This window comes from Staurois parvus, unplaced genomic scaffold (assembly GCF_062004578.1).
Source record: "Staurois parvus isolate SC_StPar_1 unplaced genomic scaffold, SC_StPar_1.0 ptg000706l, whole genome shotgun sequence".
Lineage (NCBI taxonomy): Eukaryota > Metazoa > Chordata > Amphibia > Anura > Ranidae > Staurois > Staurois parvus.
Genome location: NW_028318502.1, coordinates 1,778,549 through 1,794,060, shown reverse-complemented (window position 1 = coordinate 1,794,060; position 15,512 = coordinate 1,778,549). Strand labels below are relative to the sequence as shown.

General features: G+C 42.3%; 1 protein-coding gene across 1 annotated transcript in view; it reads left to right on the top strand.

Moving 5' to 3' along the window:
- LOC149445861 (vomeronasal type-2 receptor 26-like) overlaps positions 1 to 15,259 on the top strand; it is a 56,664-nt gene extending 41,405 nt beyond the window's left edge. Inside the window, exons 5-6 of the mRNA XM_089653313.1 lie at positions 9,926 to 10,049; positions 14,337 to 15,259. Of these exons, the coding sequence (XP_089509439.1) occupies positions 9,926 to 10,049; positions 14,337 to 15,259 (1,047 nt within the window). The remainder of the gene's footprint in view (positions 1 to 9,925; positions 10,050 to 14,336) is intronic.
- Positions 15,260 to 15,512: the final 253 nt, after the last annotated feature.

Below are 15,512 nucleotides of genomic sequence, written 5' to 3'. Positions count from 1 at the left end.
GCTCTATCTGTCTCAAAAAAATGATAAAAATTTCATATGGGTACAGTGTTGCATGACCGCACGATTGTCATTCAAAATGTGACAGCACTGAAAGCTGAAAATTGGCCGGGACAGGAAGGGGGTATAAGTGTCCTGTAGGAAAGTGGTTAAAATATTTTTTTCCAGCAAGAACTCTATGTGGTCTTTTATTAAACTCTTCAGTACCTTCCCAACTATAGATGTTAAACTTCACTGCACCAGTGTAGGGTGTGACAATGGGTCCAAGGATTTCATCCCGATACCTAATGGCAGTCAGGGTGCCATTGTCTAGCCTGTAGAGGTCTGTGTGTCCCTCCATGGATATGCCTCCCCAGACCATCACTGACCCACCACCAAAACGGTCATGCTGAACCATGTTACAGGCAGCAGAACGTTCTCCACGGCTTCTCCAGACCCTTTCACGTCTGTCACATGTGCTCAGGGGGAACCTGCTCTCATCTGTGAAAAGCACAGGGCGCCAGTAGCGGACCTGCCAATTCTGGTGTTCAATGGCTATGACGGGAGTGACTTTTGGGGGTGGGGGGACCCCTGTCTCAGCTCCCCATGTTCCCATTATGTGTAAGTCACCCTGTGCCTGTTAGGGGTACAGGGTGAAATGTTCTGATATGGGTGCAGGGTGATCTATCCTAGTAATGTGTGGACATGTATAGGTGGGGTGTAGATGTTGGTCATTGTTCACTGCCACATGCTGCATCCCATTGTTCTATTGTGTCTTGCTTGCCAGCAAACTATTATGGGATGTATGGGTTTGTGTATTGTCCAGGGGCGGACTGACCATTTGGAAACTCGGGCACTGCCTTAGGGCCCGGAATCAGTAGGGGGCCCCATGAGATGCCCCTGGTACCTTTTTCATAGGCTTTTTTGAGTTTGGGCAAGGACACAGGGGCCCCATGATCCCCTATTGCCCGGGGGCCCCATGAGTTGTCAGTCCGCCCCTGGTATTGTCTACTGCCACTTGGTGTATCCCATTGTTCTATTGTGTGTCTTCTTTTGGTGGGCAGTGTTTCCGGCAGCCCTTCCCCCTGATGGGATGGCCTGCTGATGTGTGTCCTGTTCCTGGTTGTATTTCCCCACCCTGTGTATATATCTTGTGTTTGTGTTAACATAAAGCAGTCCACTTACTGTCTTAAGAAGCCTGGTGCTATCTCCTCCTGTATGGCCAGTGGTGGGGTCCGTGGATCTGTGTTCGGACAGGGAAGCGGGAGTCTAACGGAAATACCCTAGCGCAGTCGGGGTTTGGTTCCGTTACAATTGCAAATACCAATCAAGCTCCACAGTGCCGGGCAGTGAGCACAGGGCCCACTAGAGGATGTTGGGCCCTTAGGCCACCCTCATGAGGTCTGTTTATAAATTGTTTGGTCAGAGACATTCACACCAGTGGCCTGCTGGAGGTCATTTTGTAGGGCTCTGGCAGGGCTCATCCTGTTCCTCCTTACACAAAGGAGCAGATACCGGTCCTGCTGATGGGTTAAGGACCTTCTATGGCCTCATCCAGCTCTCCTAGAGTAACTGTCTGTCTCATGCAAACTCCTCCATGATCTTGAGACTGTGCTGGGAGGCGCAGAAAACTTTCTTTCTAACAATGGCACGTATTGATGTGTCATCCTGGGGGAGTTGGACTGCCTATGCAACCTCTGTAGGGTCCAGGTATCGCCTAATGCTACCAGTAGGAACACTGACCCTAGCCAAACGCAAAACTAGTGAAAAACAGTCAGAAAAGATGAGTAGAGAAAAAGCACCAGTGACCTCCATCTGTAAAACCATTCCTATTTTGGGGGTCGTCTCATTGTTACCCGTCTAGTGCACCTGTTGTTAATTTCATTAACACCAAAGCAGCTGAAACTGATTACCACCCCCCTCTGCTACTTACCTAACCAGATCAATATCCCAGGAGTTTCATTGACTTGATGCTATACTCTGATTACAAAGTCTTCCTTTCATTTTTTTGAGCAGTGTATGATCAGATCTAAATACATACATAATGTCATGCCCATGCCACAAATGAATATATACGACATAAAAGGGGCATTCAAGACAAACCGGGTAGTTTAATTTTACAGGTTTAAAAAGGGATGCTGGCATGGTGGCAGGGGCGGATTGACCATTTGGAAACTCGGGCACTGCCCGAGGGCCCAGGGTCAGTAGGGGGCCCCATGAGATGCCCCTGGTACCTTTTTCATAGGCTTTTGTGAGTTTGGGCAAGGACACAGGGGCCCCATGATCCCCTATTGCCCGGGGGCCCCATGAGTTGTCAGTCCGCCCCTGCATGGTGGTACTACACACAGTAGTAAGTGCCAAGTGTGTCCTATTACTGATAGGTAGCACACATGTTGCGGGTCAGTCCAGAGACTGTTAATCAAGATGGCAGACAACAGTGTTAGGTGATGACGTTTCTTGTGAATGAAGGCGTAAAACCCAAGGATGTCTACAGAAGACTCCAAGCACAGTATGGTGATGAGACACTCAGGCACAGTAAGACATTTGAATGGTGTAAACATTTCAAAGATGGCCTCACATCAATCAGTGATGATCCCGACCAACCTTTATTGAGTAAGGAAGCTCACGCACTGTTTGAAGTACTGGACCAGCTGAATTCTGATCAATGTATGGCCAACTTTAGTCAACTGAACCACAAAACAGCTCAAGGAAGGGAAATACATTGCTTGCCCCGAGGTCTGAATTTGTCTGTAAACCAAATAGGCCATGGCTGAGGGTGCTATGGCAACTAAAAGCAGCACACAAAGAAGTCTCTGCTCATCTCCTGTGTAATTGATTTCAACCATTTGCTGCCCGGCCAATAGCCGTTTGGCGGCTGGCAAAATGATTTAGCTTTCCGTTTGTCGTCCTCCCGCACATGCGCAGTTTTCACGCTTGCAGAGCTGCGCAGCGGCACGATCTGTCACCGGCCATGTACCTCGGACACGGCCGATGACAAATCTGAGTATCGGCCCCGTTGCCGGTACCATGTGACCTGCTGTGACCAATCACAGCAGGTCACATGACAGTTGTATACAATGGATGGCTTCATTCATGCCATCCATTGTATACTAGTGTCTAGCTGTGAATGGTCACAGCAGGTCACATGCACATGTCATGTGATTAGCTGTGGCCAAATCACAGCTAAGCACAAAAAAAAAAAAACCTGAATGAATCGATGTCATTCAGGTAAATGCTTGCTTATAGCAAAGTAATTCTTTGCTATAAGCAAATTGTGTAAGAAAAAAAAAATACTGATCACTTCCCCAAAGTAGTACAATGTTACTATGGTAACATTGTACTACTTTGGACATAGTGAAAAATGAAAAACAAAATCTTAAAAAAAAGAAAAAAAATGTAATAAAAAATTAAAAATAATAATAATAAAAAAAAAATATATATATATTTTTTTTTTTTTCATACTGTCACCAGTCAGTGTCCCTGATCACCACCATGCCAGTTATATGATGACGCTGTACTGCACTGGTGACAGTATGTAAAATAAAACAGTGAAAATATTTTTTTTAATTTTTTCATTTTCTGAAAAATTATGACGAACAAAATACAACTTCAAAAAACTTGCCATGCCTCTTATGAAGTACGTTGGACTGTCTACTTTACAAAAAGGGGTCATTTGGGGGATATCTGTACTGTCCTGACATTTGGGGGGATATCTGTACTGTTCTGACATTTGGGAGATATCTGTACTGTCCTGACATTTGGGGGATATCTGTACTGTTCTGACATTTGGGGGATATCTGTACTGTCCTGACATTTGGGAGATATCTGTACTGTCCTGACATTTGGGGGATATCTGTACTATTCTGACATTTGGGGGGATATCTGTACTGTCCTGACATTTGGGGGATATCTGTACTGTCCTGACATTTGGGGGATATCTGTACTGTCCTGACATTTGGGGGATATCTGTACTGTTCTGACATTTGGGGGATATCTGTACTGTTCTGACATTTGGGGGGATATCTGTACTGTTCTGACATTTGGGGGATATCTGTACTGTCCTGAAATTTGGGGGATATCTGTACTGTTCTGACATTTGGGGGATATCTGTACTGTTCTGACATTTGGGGGATATCTGTACTGTCCTGACATTTGGGGGATATCTGTACTGTCCTGACATTTGGGGGTTATCTTTACCGTCCTGACATTTGGGGGATATCTGTACTGTCCTGACATTTGGGGGATATCTGTACTGTCCTGACATTTGGGGGATATCTATACTGTCCTGACATTTGGGGGATATCTGTACTGTCCTGACATTTGGGGGATATCTGTACTGGTCTGACATTCTTGGACCTCAAGAAATTAGATTGGCTGTCAGTACTTCAGGATTGATCAATTTTCAGATCTATACCATAGTTTGTGAACTCTATAACTTTCCTACAAACTAAAAAATATCTCTTAATTTGGGTTATTTTCACCAAAGACATGTAGCAGAATACATCTCGGCCTAAATTTATGAAGAACAATTATTTATTTGCAAACTTTTATAACAGAAACAAAGAAAAACGTGTTTTTTTTTCAAACTTTTGGTCTTTTTTTGTTAATTTAGCAAAAAATAAAAACCCCAGTGGTGATTAAATACCACCAAAAGAAAACTCTAGTTGTGCGAAGAAAATGATAAAATTTTAGTTTGGGTGCAATGTTGTATGACCGTGCAATTGTCATTCGAAGTATGAGAGCGCTGACACCTGAAAAATGGCCTGGGCAGGAAGGGGTAAAATTGACCGGTATTGAAATGGTTAAGGAGTAATAAAGAGGTTTTGGAATATGTCGGTGGGTCATTATCCATTTTTCCTGTAATAGTGGGAGTGGCAGATGAATCAAAAATAGTGCACTCATTCCACTATATGCTGCTACTTCTGATCACAGAACCTAACCTGCCTATCTCTGAGATTCCTATCTTCTCTGCATTGGTTGAAGTATGTCACATGTCATGCAAGGGTTGGGAGAGTTGGTGGGGAGGCACGACTAGTGAGCACATCTCAGTTATTGCCGGGAGAGTGGACCTGACTAGTGCACACAGCTACCGGGATTACGACTATTACCTAATTCAAGTAACACAAAGGAGGCAGTGACTAGGGAGGAGTGCCTGGGCTTGACTCTCCAAGGGTTCAATATTTGAAATTCAATTAACTCAAGGGCAGCACAGTGGCTAAGTGGTTAGCACTTCTGCCTGGCAGTACTAGGGTCACTGGTTCAAATCCCAACCAATGCACCACCTGCCTGGAATTTGCATGTTCTCCCTGTGCCTGCATGGGTTTTCTCCGGGTACTCCGGTTTCCTGCCACACTCCAAAGACATGCTGGTAGATTAATTGGCTCCTGTCTAAATTGGCCCTAGTATGTGTATGCATGAATTTGAGTTAGGGACCTTAGATTGTACACCCCTTGAGGGTTAGGGACCTTAGATTGTACGCCCCTTGAGGGTTAGGGACTGATGTGAATATACAATATATATGTAAAGTGCTGCATATATTGATGGTGCTATATAAGTACCTGAAATAATAAATTAAATAAACTTAGCAGCAAATCCCATTGAAATCTATAGGGGAGAAATCATGTTAGTAAATGCTTGCCATTTGTAGAGTTAATAGACAACATAATAAAATTTTATGGCAGCACAGGCTGAAGGAGCACATGATCCTGGGGCAGATGCCCCTTTTGCCCCATGTTAAAGATGGCCCTGGTCACTACTAAAGTAGCTGAGAAAAAAATTATCTTTTTTCAAGCTGAAAGGAATCAGGATGGGGTGATGATGTGTCTGTAAGCAGGGGCGGACTGGCAACTCATGGGGCCCCCGGGCAATAGGGGATCATGGGGCCCCTGTGTCCTTTCCCAAAGTCAAAAAAGCCTATGAAAAAGGTACCAGGGGCATCTCATGGGGCCCCCTACTGGCAACGGGCCCTCGGGCAGTGCCTGAGTTTCCAAATGGTCAGTCCGCCCCTGTCTGTAAGCCAAGTTTATTGTAAAAGTAGAAAATACATTTTATTGATCCCAATTGAGCCAAATATGCACTGCCACTGTATGCATTCCTGACCCATGGGATCTGTGCCTTACACACTTCTGATGCCAGCACTCTGTGTAACACAATCCTGACCCTTGCAGTCTGTGCATCAAGCACTCTTGTCTCATAGTAAACTAGGCTCAGGTTTTATTTAACTATACCATTTTATTGTTGCTTCTTTTCTCTAATCGTAATGCACAAAATATTTGTGTGTAAGCCTTCAGTGTCTGCCTTTTGCTTCAAAAATCTGTGGCCAATTGTTTTGGGGTATGGTAAAAATAAGGTTTGATTTTGTGGGTGTAGCTACAAGTAGGGGTGTGGTCTCTGGGTGTGGAGAGTTGCGGGCGTGGTTAGTTGAGTGTTATTTTGAAAATCAGGTAACCTTAGTACAGCTTTAAAATCTCATATACATTTTAATGTTAATGCCATTCCAAAAGGTGTTTGTAACATTTTTCTGGTTCAATAATTTTTATTGAATTTGTAGCATAGGCAACAGAGATATAGATTGTGGTTACAATATCAGGAAATATATATCAAATAGAAAAAAGTATCACAAAATTAAATCAATCAAACAATCAAAATCAACCAACTAAAAAGCAATTGGAAGAGAAAAAAATATATAAATTCCTTGTTTAAATCTAAATATGAGATGGAAAGTAGAAGAAAAAAAAAGAAAGAAAAGGAATAAAAGGGGTGGGGGGATGAGGGAGGGCATGGTGGAAGAAGAGGGTTGGACCGTGTCTGGAATCAGATCCTATCTAGGTTGGTTAGCTTAATACGACTTAACATAGAAAGTTATAGAGACCATTTTGAGTTGGTGGGGTTTCCCTCTAAATAATTTTTAATCCAGGGGTCCCATCATTTTTGAAAACTATTAGTTTGATCAAGCAAAGTGGCCGCTAATTTCTTATTAGTGAAATACCATGATCTTTTTTTTTTTTACTTGTGCTATCATTGGAATTTCCAACTTCCAAACTTTAGCAAACATTTTTTTGGCCCCTGTAAAAATGAATGAAAGCAACTTAAATTGATTACGGGGTACAAGAAGAGGATTTTGAGTCAAACAGAGCCTCATAAAGGTTTTTGGGGATTTTTTTTTACCTAAAACTGTATTTTTTTACAAACAATTAAAAAGCAATTGGAAGAGAAGAGTTTATGGACCCATGAGCGATATTGTCCCAAATTTGAGACCATTGGTATATCTCTAGTGTGTTACTTGGGTCCATTTCCCATTGGAAAACATAGGGTGGAGGACCTAATGTGTTTCCAGACAGGAGAGATTTATAGATTGAGGACATAGATTGAGATGGGAAGTAAAAAAAAAGAAAGAAAAGGAAATAAAGGGGGGATGAGGGAGGGAATGGTGGAAGGAGAGGGTTGGAATGTACCTGGGATCAGATCCTGCCTAGGTTGGTTAGCTTAATACGACATAAAACAGAAAGCTATAGAGATCATTTTGAGTCGGTGTGGTTTACCCCCCAAATAATTTATAATCCAGGGGTCCCATAATTTTTGAAAACTATTAGTTTCTTATAATTTCTTATTTGTGAAATGCCATGATATTTTTTTTTACTTGTGCTATCATTTGAATTTCTGAATTCCAAACTGTAAATGAAAGAAAGCACCTTAAATTGTTTAGGGGCACAAGAAGAGGGTTTCGAGTTAAGAACAGCCTCATAAAGGTTTTGGGGGATATTTGTACCTTAAACTGAATGTTTTCATCTATAATTCCCTATCCAGAAATGTAAGTTTTGGGCATACCCACCATACATGTACCATTGTACAATGTGTCAGTCATGCCAAAGCCCTGAAAGCAATGGTCTGATATGCCTTGTGCAGAATTTTGCTATTTGGGAAGGTACCATGTACCAACGAAGTAAACGTTTTTAATTGGTTTCTAAAAAGGAAGAGTTTATGGACCCATGAGCGATATTGTCTCAAATTTGAGACCATGGGTATATCTCTAGTGTGTTACTTGGGTCCATTTCCCATTGGAGAACATAGGGTGGAGGACCTAATGTGTTTCCAGACAGGAGAGATTTATACTGTAGATTGAGGACAGTACATCCTTGGATAAAGGGTTCTTACAACAAATGCATTTTCAAAGACAGAGCGGGTGAGGATTGAGTCTGTTCATTTCAGATTTTGTGTTACATAGTCTCTCGGAGTTGAAGATAGCAGAAAAATTCAGTGGAAGGAATATTGTGAGAGAATTGTAGCTTGTAAAAGCTTAAAATACCTTTCAGTGTCAGTGAATCATAAATACAATGAAAACATGACATCATCCACCTCAGATGCCTCAAACGCCAGTATAAATGAAGAATAATGGGTGTCTTGGAAATTCGCTTTCAACGAATTTCTCCTTACCGTGAGTACCCGCAGTTGGATGCGCAGCAATCCCCCATAAAGCTATGCGAACTTCGCTTACCGCAACTGCAGCTTAACTCCGTGATTCCTGCACCTCCAACTGGTGTGCAAAGGTTTAGCTCTGTTGAGATGTGGGGAAAATGGAGCTCCCGTGACCCAGGAATAATCAGATGATACTCTCAGGTTGGAGTTTGAATCCACTCTGTCTGGCTCTAACCCCAGACTCCTGTTTTATTTACTTACAAAAAAGCACACACACGCCCCCCCGCACAGGGGTCAGGTCAATCCCCTCCCACAGAACAATGTATAGGGAGTGTCCATACACGAGAATGTACATCCTGCTCGGAGTGTAACATTTCCGCTTATCTATACTGAAAACCAGTTCAACCAGTCCTCCCCTCCCCCATAAGCTCTCTGTGGAGAGCGAGCTTCCCATCCTTTACATGCTATCAGCTCCTAGCAGTATGTTCATTGTCTGTACAAGCATCCCCTAGATTAAACAGTGCCAGTCTCTATCTGAATGGGCCCGATACGATCTTTATTAAAACACATCCATCCAGATACAGTTCAGGTTGGTAGCGGCTTGTAGAGATATACATGAGCCTACACGCGGAGTTAGCACTGCCCCGGCGCCTGGCCATACAAAGTCCATGTGGTACTATGCTGCTGATATGTGGATACAGGCCCGCGGCCTACCGCCGGCGGCATTCGCATCGAATGCCGTGGTGGTATACACGCCGGTCTATAAGCGCAGATCTGCCATCTCATCCATTACTGAGCTGAGTACTGTAATACATACATTGTACATGCGCATGGCCCAATTGCAGCCTTCAGAGCTTTAATTAAGCCACACGAGAGACATATGAATAACACTAATATATGACACATTTAAAGTTCAACCTGTAATAGAAAATTTCCATGACAATGGGATAGGTAAGTAAAGTGCAAATGAGGAGATAGCAATTTACTGGAATCTTTTATTATTTGAAAAAATCTGCATCATCCCTACTGATCCTGCTGAGAGGGAACCTCTCATTATAGAGTGACAACTCTCTTTGAGTTGAGTTTCTGCATTTCTTTCCGCACTCCCAAAGAAGACTACAAGTGACCAGACTGCTTGTCTTCCACCCAAAACAGACTCCAGTATATGAATTTGTTCATCTACATACCTAAATGAGGGAAAAAAGCTTTATGGCAGGGATTGATGTGAATGGATTAATAGTTGAATCATTTAGTCTGCAGGTTGGTAATACATTCATTGATAAATTAAATAATATATATATATAGAGCATTCAATGCTTTTTGCTTTGACTCATTGAGAAATACTAAAGTGATTTTTTTTTTTAAACTGTAAAAAATAATACAGATGTAGTAAAAGAAGGAAGTCATAATGCTAAAACCACATTAATCATTTCTCAAAGGCAGGCATTATGGATTGGTATGAGTCCTCATTCAGCGTGTGATAGGTATCCTCTTAAAGTGTGACTGATCATTTATATTTCATTGCATGTTCAAGAAGCCAGAATCCCTCTGCAATGACAGATGTCCTCCTGGGTCCAGAAAAGCTCCCACTGAAAGTTTTCATGTCTGCTGCTATATTTGTGTTCCATGTTCTGAAGGGCAAGTGTCCAATGTAACAGGTAGGAATAAGCAAAGGGTGTTAAAAAATTGACGTGTCATACTTATTGAACATTTCCTAATACCTTTTTTGAAGGACACCTATCATGACTGAAATACATGAGCTTCCACTGTAAGTTCCTGGGTTGTCTTTCTAAACCTTTCTCAGTCACTGTTCTGGAATAAAAATGTCTTTTGAAAGTTCCCAATTCCTAATCCTGAAAGAACACACAGATCAAAATCCCATATCTCATTCCTATGACTTTCCAAAACCACACAAATGGTGGTTCCATAACCTCTAAATATACTTAATAAGTTCTCTTTAACCACTTGCAAACCACCTGCCTGCAAGGTACTGAAGATGGGCGGCCCAAACAGGCACAGCGACGTACCTGTACATTGCTGGCCTCTTCCGGGTACAGGAATAGAAATATCACCAGCACATCGGGTGCAAGGATTCAACCTATGTCTGTAGCCCCCTTGTCCTCGTTATTTTCACCCTCAGGCCTGGGAGAAATAAAGCTTCGACACCGAAGTGTGCAAGCTACATCTCTGAAAGTTTAATGCATGACAAGAACGGTTATACAGAACTCAGTAGGCGTTGCTTAATCTCAGGATGACCAATGAAACATTCCATTCTTATCAATATAGTTATGTGAAGAACAGAAACTGCAAATGGTTGAGGGATACCATATAAGATAGCTCCGTTTACTGAAGATGCTGGCGCCTGGAATACAGGACACTAGACATTCTGTTTGTTTGTTTTTTGTTTGGAATACAGGACAGTCGGTGAAACAGGCTGCGGCGGGGACACCGCGGGATCGTGGGACAAGTAAGTGGCTGTTTTTTAAAAGTCAGCAGCTACAGTTTTTGTAGCTGAGATAAGAGGAGAGAGAGGGGTGCCAGACTAAGTGCAGAGGACTAGATGTGAGTCAGGAGACCTGGCTTTCACCACAGCCGCGGCCCCCAGATATCCATCTACCCTCTTCTCTGCCTCTGGAACCTTTTCTGGATGACGTCTCTATGTACCCATGCCTGCTAACTACTTACCTCTTGTGAGTTACATACCATTGTGTGCAATAAATGATTGTATAATACTGCATTTAGATTGGCGCTCTCCAGAACCAATATATCACCTATAATTTTTGTAGCTGCTCACTTTTATTTTGTTACAGAGTAAGTGGAACTCCGCTTTAAGCAATGTAAGATTTAATGAGAGATTGACCATCAGTATAGTCAGATTCCAACATAAATAAATATATAAGAACCTTTGCTTACCCTTACAAACTGCAACGTAGATGGAATTTGACCAAGGTCAGACAGAACAAAACACAAACCCTCAGGGAAGTAAGTCAGTACAGCAGATGGACTGTCAGCTGAGCCATACAGTGCAGGTCAGACAGGTCAGATATACATTGCAGGTCAGACAGGTCAGATGTACAGTCAGATCAGACAGGTCAGATATACAGTGCAGGTCAGACAGGTCAGATGTACAGTCAGGTCAGATATACAGTGCAGGTAAGACAGGTCAGATATACAGTGCAGGTAAGACAGGTCAGATGTACAGTCAGGTCAGACAGGTCAGATGTACAGTCAGCTCAGACAGGTCAGATGTACAGTCAGGTCAGACAGGTCAGATGTACAGTCAGGTCAGACAGGTCAGATATACAGTCAGGTCAGACAGGTCAGATGTACAGTCAGCTCAGACAGGTCAGATGTACAGTCAGCTCAGACAGGTCAGATATACAGTGCAGGTTAGACAGGTCAGATATACAGTCTGGTCAGACAGGTCAGATATACAGTCTGGTCAGACAGGTCAGATATACAATGCAGGTCAGACAGGTCAGATGTACAGTCAGGTCAGACAGGTCAGATATACAGTGCAGGTCAGACAGGTCAGATGTACAGTCAGGTCAGACAGGTCAGATGTACAGTCAGGTCAGACAGGTCAGATGTACAGTCAGGTCAGACAGGTCAGATGTACAGTCTGGTCAGACAGGTCAGATGTACAGTCAGGTCAGGCAGGTCAGATGTACATGGAGGTCAGGCAGAACAGTAAAGAGATGCTCAACCAAGCCTAGCAGTAAAATAAACAAGCAAAGCAGGCCATAAAAAGACTTTACATCAGCCTCACAATACAATAGGTGGATCTCCAGCTGAATCAGACAGAACAGTATCCTGACCTTCGGCTAAGCCAAGGAGTACAGAAGACAGACACTCAGCCACATCAGTGGGAAGGACCCTAGCTGAGACATGCAGGCCAAAATGAGGCTAGATCCTCAGCTGAGTCAGGCAATAAACAGGACTGGCCATCAACAGAGTACGCTAGCACTGAAGACAGACCCACAGCATAGTAAGGCTTTACAGAAGATAACCCCCCCAGCAGATTCAGGATATAAAGAACACTTTTCCTGTGCACACTTTAGAAATTGTAGATACATGACCAAGAATGCCATGACACACTTTCAAACTGAAAAAGGTAATGTTCACAGAATATCAGATTACTGGCAGCAATATTTTTTACCCTTCTATGAACTAAAAAGTGTACCAACCAAAACCTCTGAAGGTATCATTCAATCACCGGCCACTTTATTATGTACACCTTGCTAGTACCGGGTTGGACCCCCTTTTGTCTTCAGAACTGCACTAATTCTTCGTGGCATAGAATCAACAAGGTGTTGGAAACTTTCCTCAGAGATTTTGGCGCATATTGACATGAGTTCCTGTTGCCTTTCTATCATCTCTCAACCAGTCTGCCCATTCTCCTCTGACCTCAACAAGACATTTTTGTCCACACAACCACCACTCACTGGATCAGCATTATTTCATGTGCTCAGACCAGCCCTTCTGGCACCAACAACCAAGCCGCGTCCAAAGTCACTTAAATCCCCTTTCTTCCCCATTCTGATGCTTGGTTTGAATTTCAGCAAGCCATCTTCTCCACATCTACATGCCTAAATGCATTGAGCTGCTGCCATGTGATTGTCTGATTAGCAATTTGTTACCAAGCACCTAATAAAGTGGCCGGTGAGTGTAATTCTACTGCTGAAAACATCATATTATTACCCACATGCTTGTTGGGAATGCAACAGCATGTACTATAATGTACTATATAGTATTTGTGTGTTAATATCACTTGACCAGTAGATGGCACTGTACACTAAGGTTATCAGTTGTGCATATGTGTAAAACTTGTTGGTTCTCTCTCTTCTCTCTCTTTCTTCCACAAGTAAGATGTCTGCTGAAATGTGCTGTATGTTTGTAACTTAAGCCACACAAGTAAAACAGAATTCTGCCTCATCACAAGCTACCAGTGTCTTCTCTAACACATAACCAACAATGCTAACCTGCGCATTTTTCACATAAGCAAAACTGAAGCAGTTGTCACATGTATTGCTCAAGAGTATCATGTTGCCAGTCCACTGCCTTCAAAGTTTTTACACCAAGATCCAAATTAGTATATCAGACAGTGTAATCAATATTAAATGCTATACTATATATTTAGAGGAATTTGTCATAGTGGCATACACACATTGTACTTGAGAAACACTAGTATTTCTTTTTCTGGGGTGGGTGTAGGTGGTTATTAATCTCCACTAACCTTTTTAGCACAGTGACTAAATGGTTAGCACTTCCACCTGGCAGCACTAGAGTTCAAATCCCAACCGCGGCACCACCTGCCTGTAGTTTGCATGTTCTCCCTGTGCCTGTGTGGGTTTCCTTTAGGAACTCCAGTTTCCTCCCACACTCCAAAGACATGCTGGTAGGTGAATTGGCTCCTGTCTAAATTGTCCCTAGTATGTGTATGTATGAATGTGAGTTAGGGACCTTAGATTGTGCGCCCCTTGAGGGTTAGGGACTGATGTGAATGTACAATATATATGTAAAAGCGCTGCATAAATTGACAGCACTATATATGTACCTGAAGTAAATAAATTATATTTTTGGGAACTCGGAAAGCGAGATTTTGCCCTGGAAGTTTGTGTATCTGTCTCCTTCCACAGTATAGCAATGTTTTGTCTTTCTCATAGCTTGAGCTTGTATGTATTTGTTCATTGTACATTACAGAAAGTCTATCAGAGGGATATGAAACTGTGAATTTGAAACTTCCATAACATTTGGGAATTCTGGTGGGGACATCTAATCAGTAAAGACACAGAATGATTTATGAAATCAATGTGTAATTCAGCTTGACAGCAAAAAAAAAAAAAATGAAGTCTAACTCAAGGACAGATTATTTTGTATTCACATTTTTATATTCTTCTACTCATTCTAGAGAAGAATTGTGACTTTAATATTTTTGATTACAGATAGTGAAAACTGCTTCAAATGCCCCGATGAAGACTGGCCTGATGAGAAGAAAGAAAAATGTATTTCCAAAACATATGAATTTCTGTCCTATGAAAATGATGTGATGGGTTTATTTTTTTCATTGGCATCTTTATTGTTTTCAGTCATTACATTGTATGTTTTGAAAAATGTTATTTGTCATTGGGACACTCCAATTGTGAAAGCTAATAACCGGACTTTGAGCTTGATCCTCCTGACCTCCATCTTGTTGAGCTTCCTTTGTGTCTTCTTGTTCCTCGGACGTCCTGTGGATATAACCTGCATGCTGAGACAAATTTTATTTGGCTTTTTTTTCTCCATCGCTGTCTCTTCTGTTTTGGCCAAAACCACCATTGTCTACATTGCTTTCAAAACCATCAAACCTGGCAGTTCTTGGAAAAAATGGGTCACAGTCAAAGTAGCTTATTCTTTGGTTCTGACCTGTTCCTCTGTCCAAGTTCTGATCTGTGTTATTTGGCTGTCGGTGTCTCCTCCCTACCAAGAGTATGACATGGACTCCTATCCTGGGAAGATCATCATTCAGTGTAATGAAGGGTCTGTTATAGGGTTCTACTCTGTGTTGGGTTTTTTGGGGTTTCTGGCAGCTGTGAGTTTTCTTCTGGCTTTCATGGTGAGGACATTACCGGACAGTTTTAATGAGGCCAAGTACATCACCTTCAGCATGCTGGTGTTCTGCAGTGTCTGGATTGCCATGATCCCGGCCTATCTGAGCACCAGAGGGAAATACATGGTGGCTGTGGAGATATTCGCTATATTGTCCTCCAGTGCTGGATTATTAGGATGTATATTTTTCCCTAAATGTTATATTATAATGTATAAACCTCAGCTGAACACTAGATTGCAGAAAATGAATACTCCATTAGGGGGTCAGAATTATCAGTAGAAGGAAAACAATTCCTTTTACTTATGTATGATGTAATAGTTATGGTTAGTTGTGCTCAGTACAAGATTACAAGCTGTCTTTACAAGTTGTAGTTGTTAGTTCCTTAAAGTGGAGTTCCACCCAAAAGGAACTTTAATGCTTTGTCCCCCGTTCCCCATTAAGGATTGGTACCTTTGGGGAGCGGTGGGGAGGGAGCTGGTACCCGAATTTGACAGGTGCCTGTTCCCACTTCCACTGCGATTGCCTAGGCGAT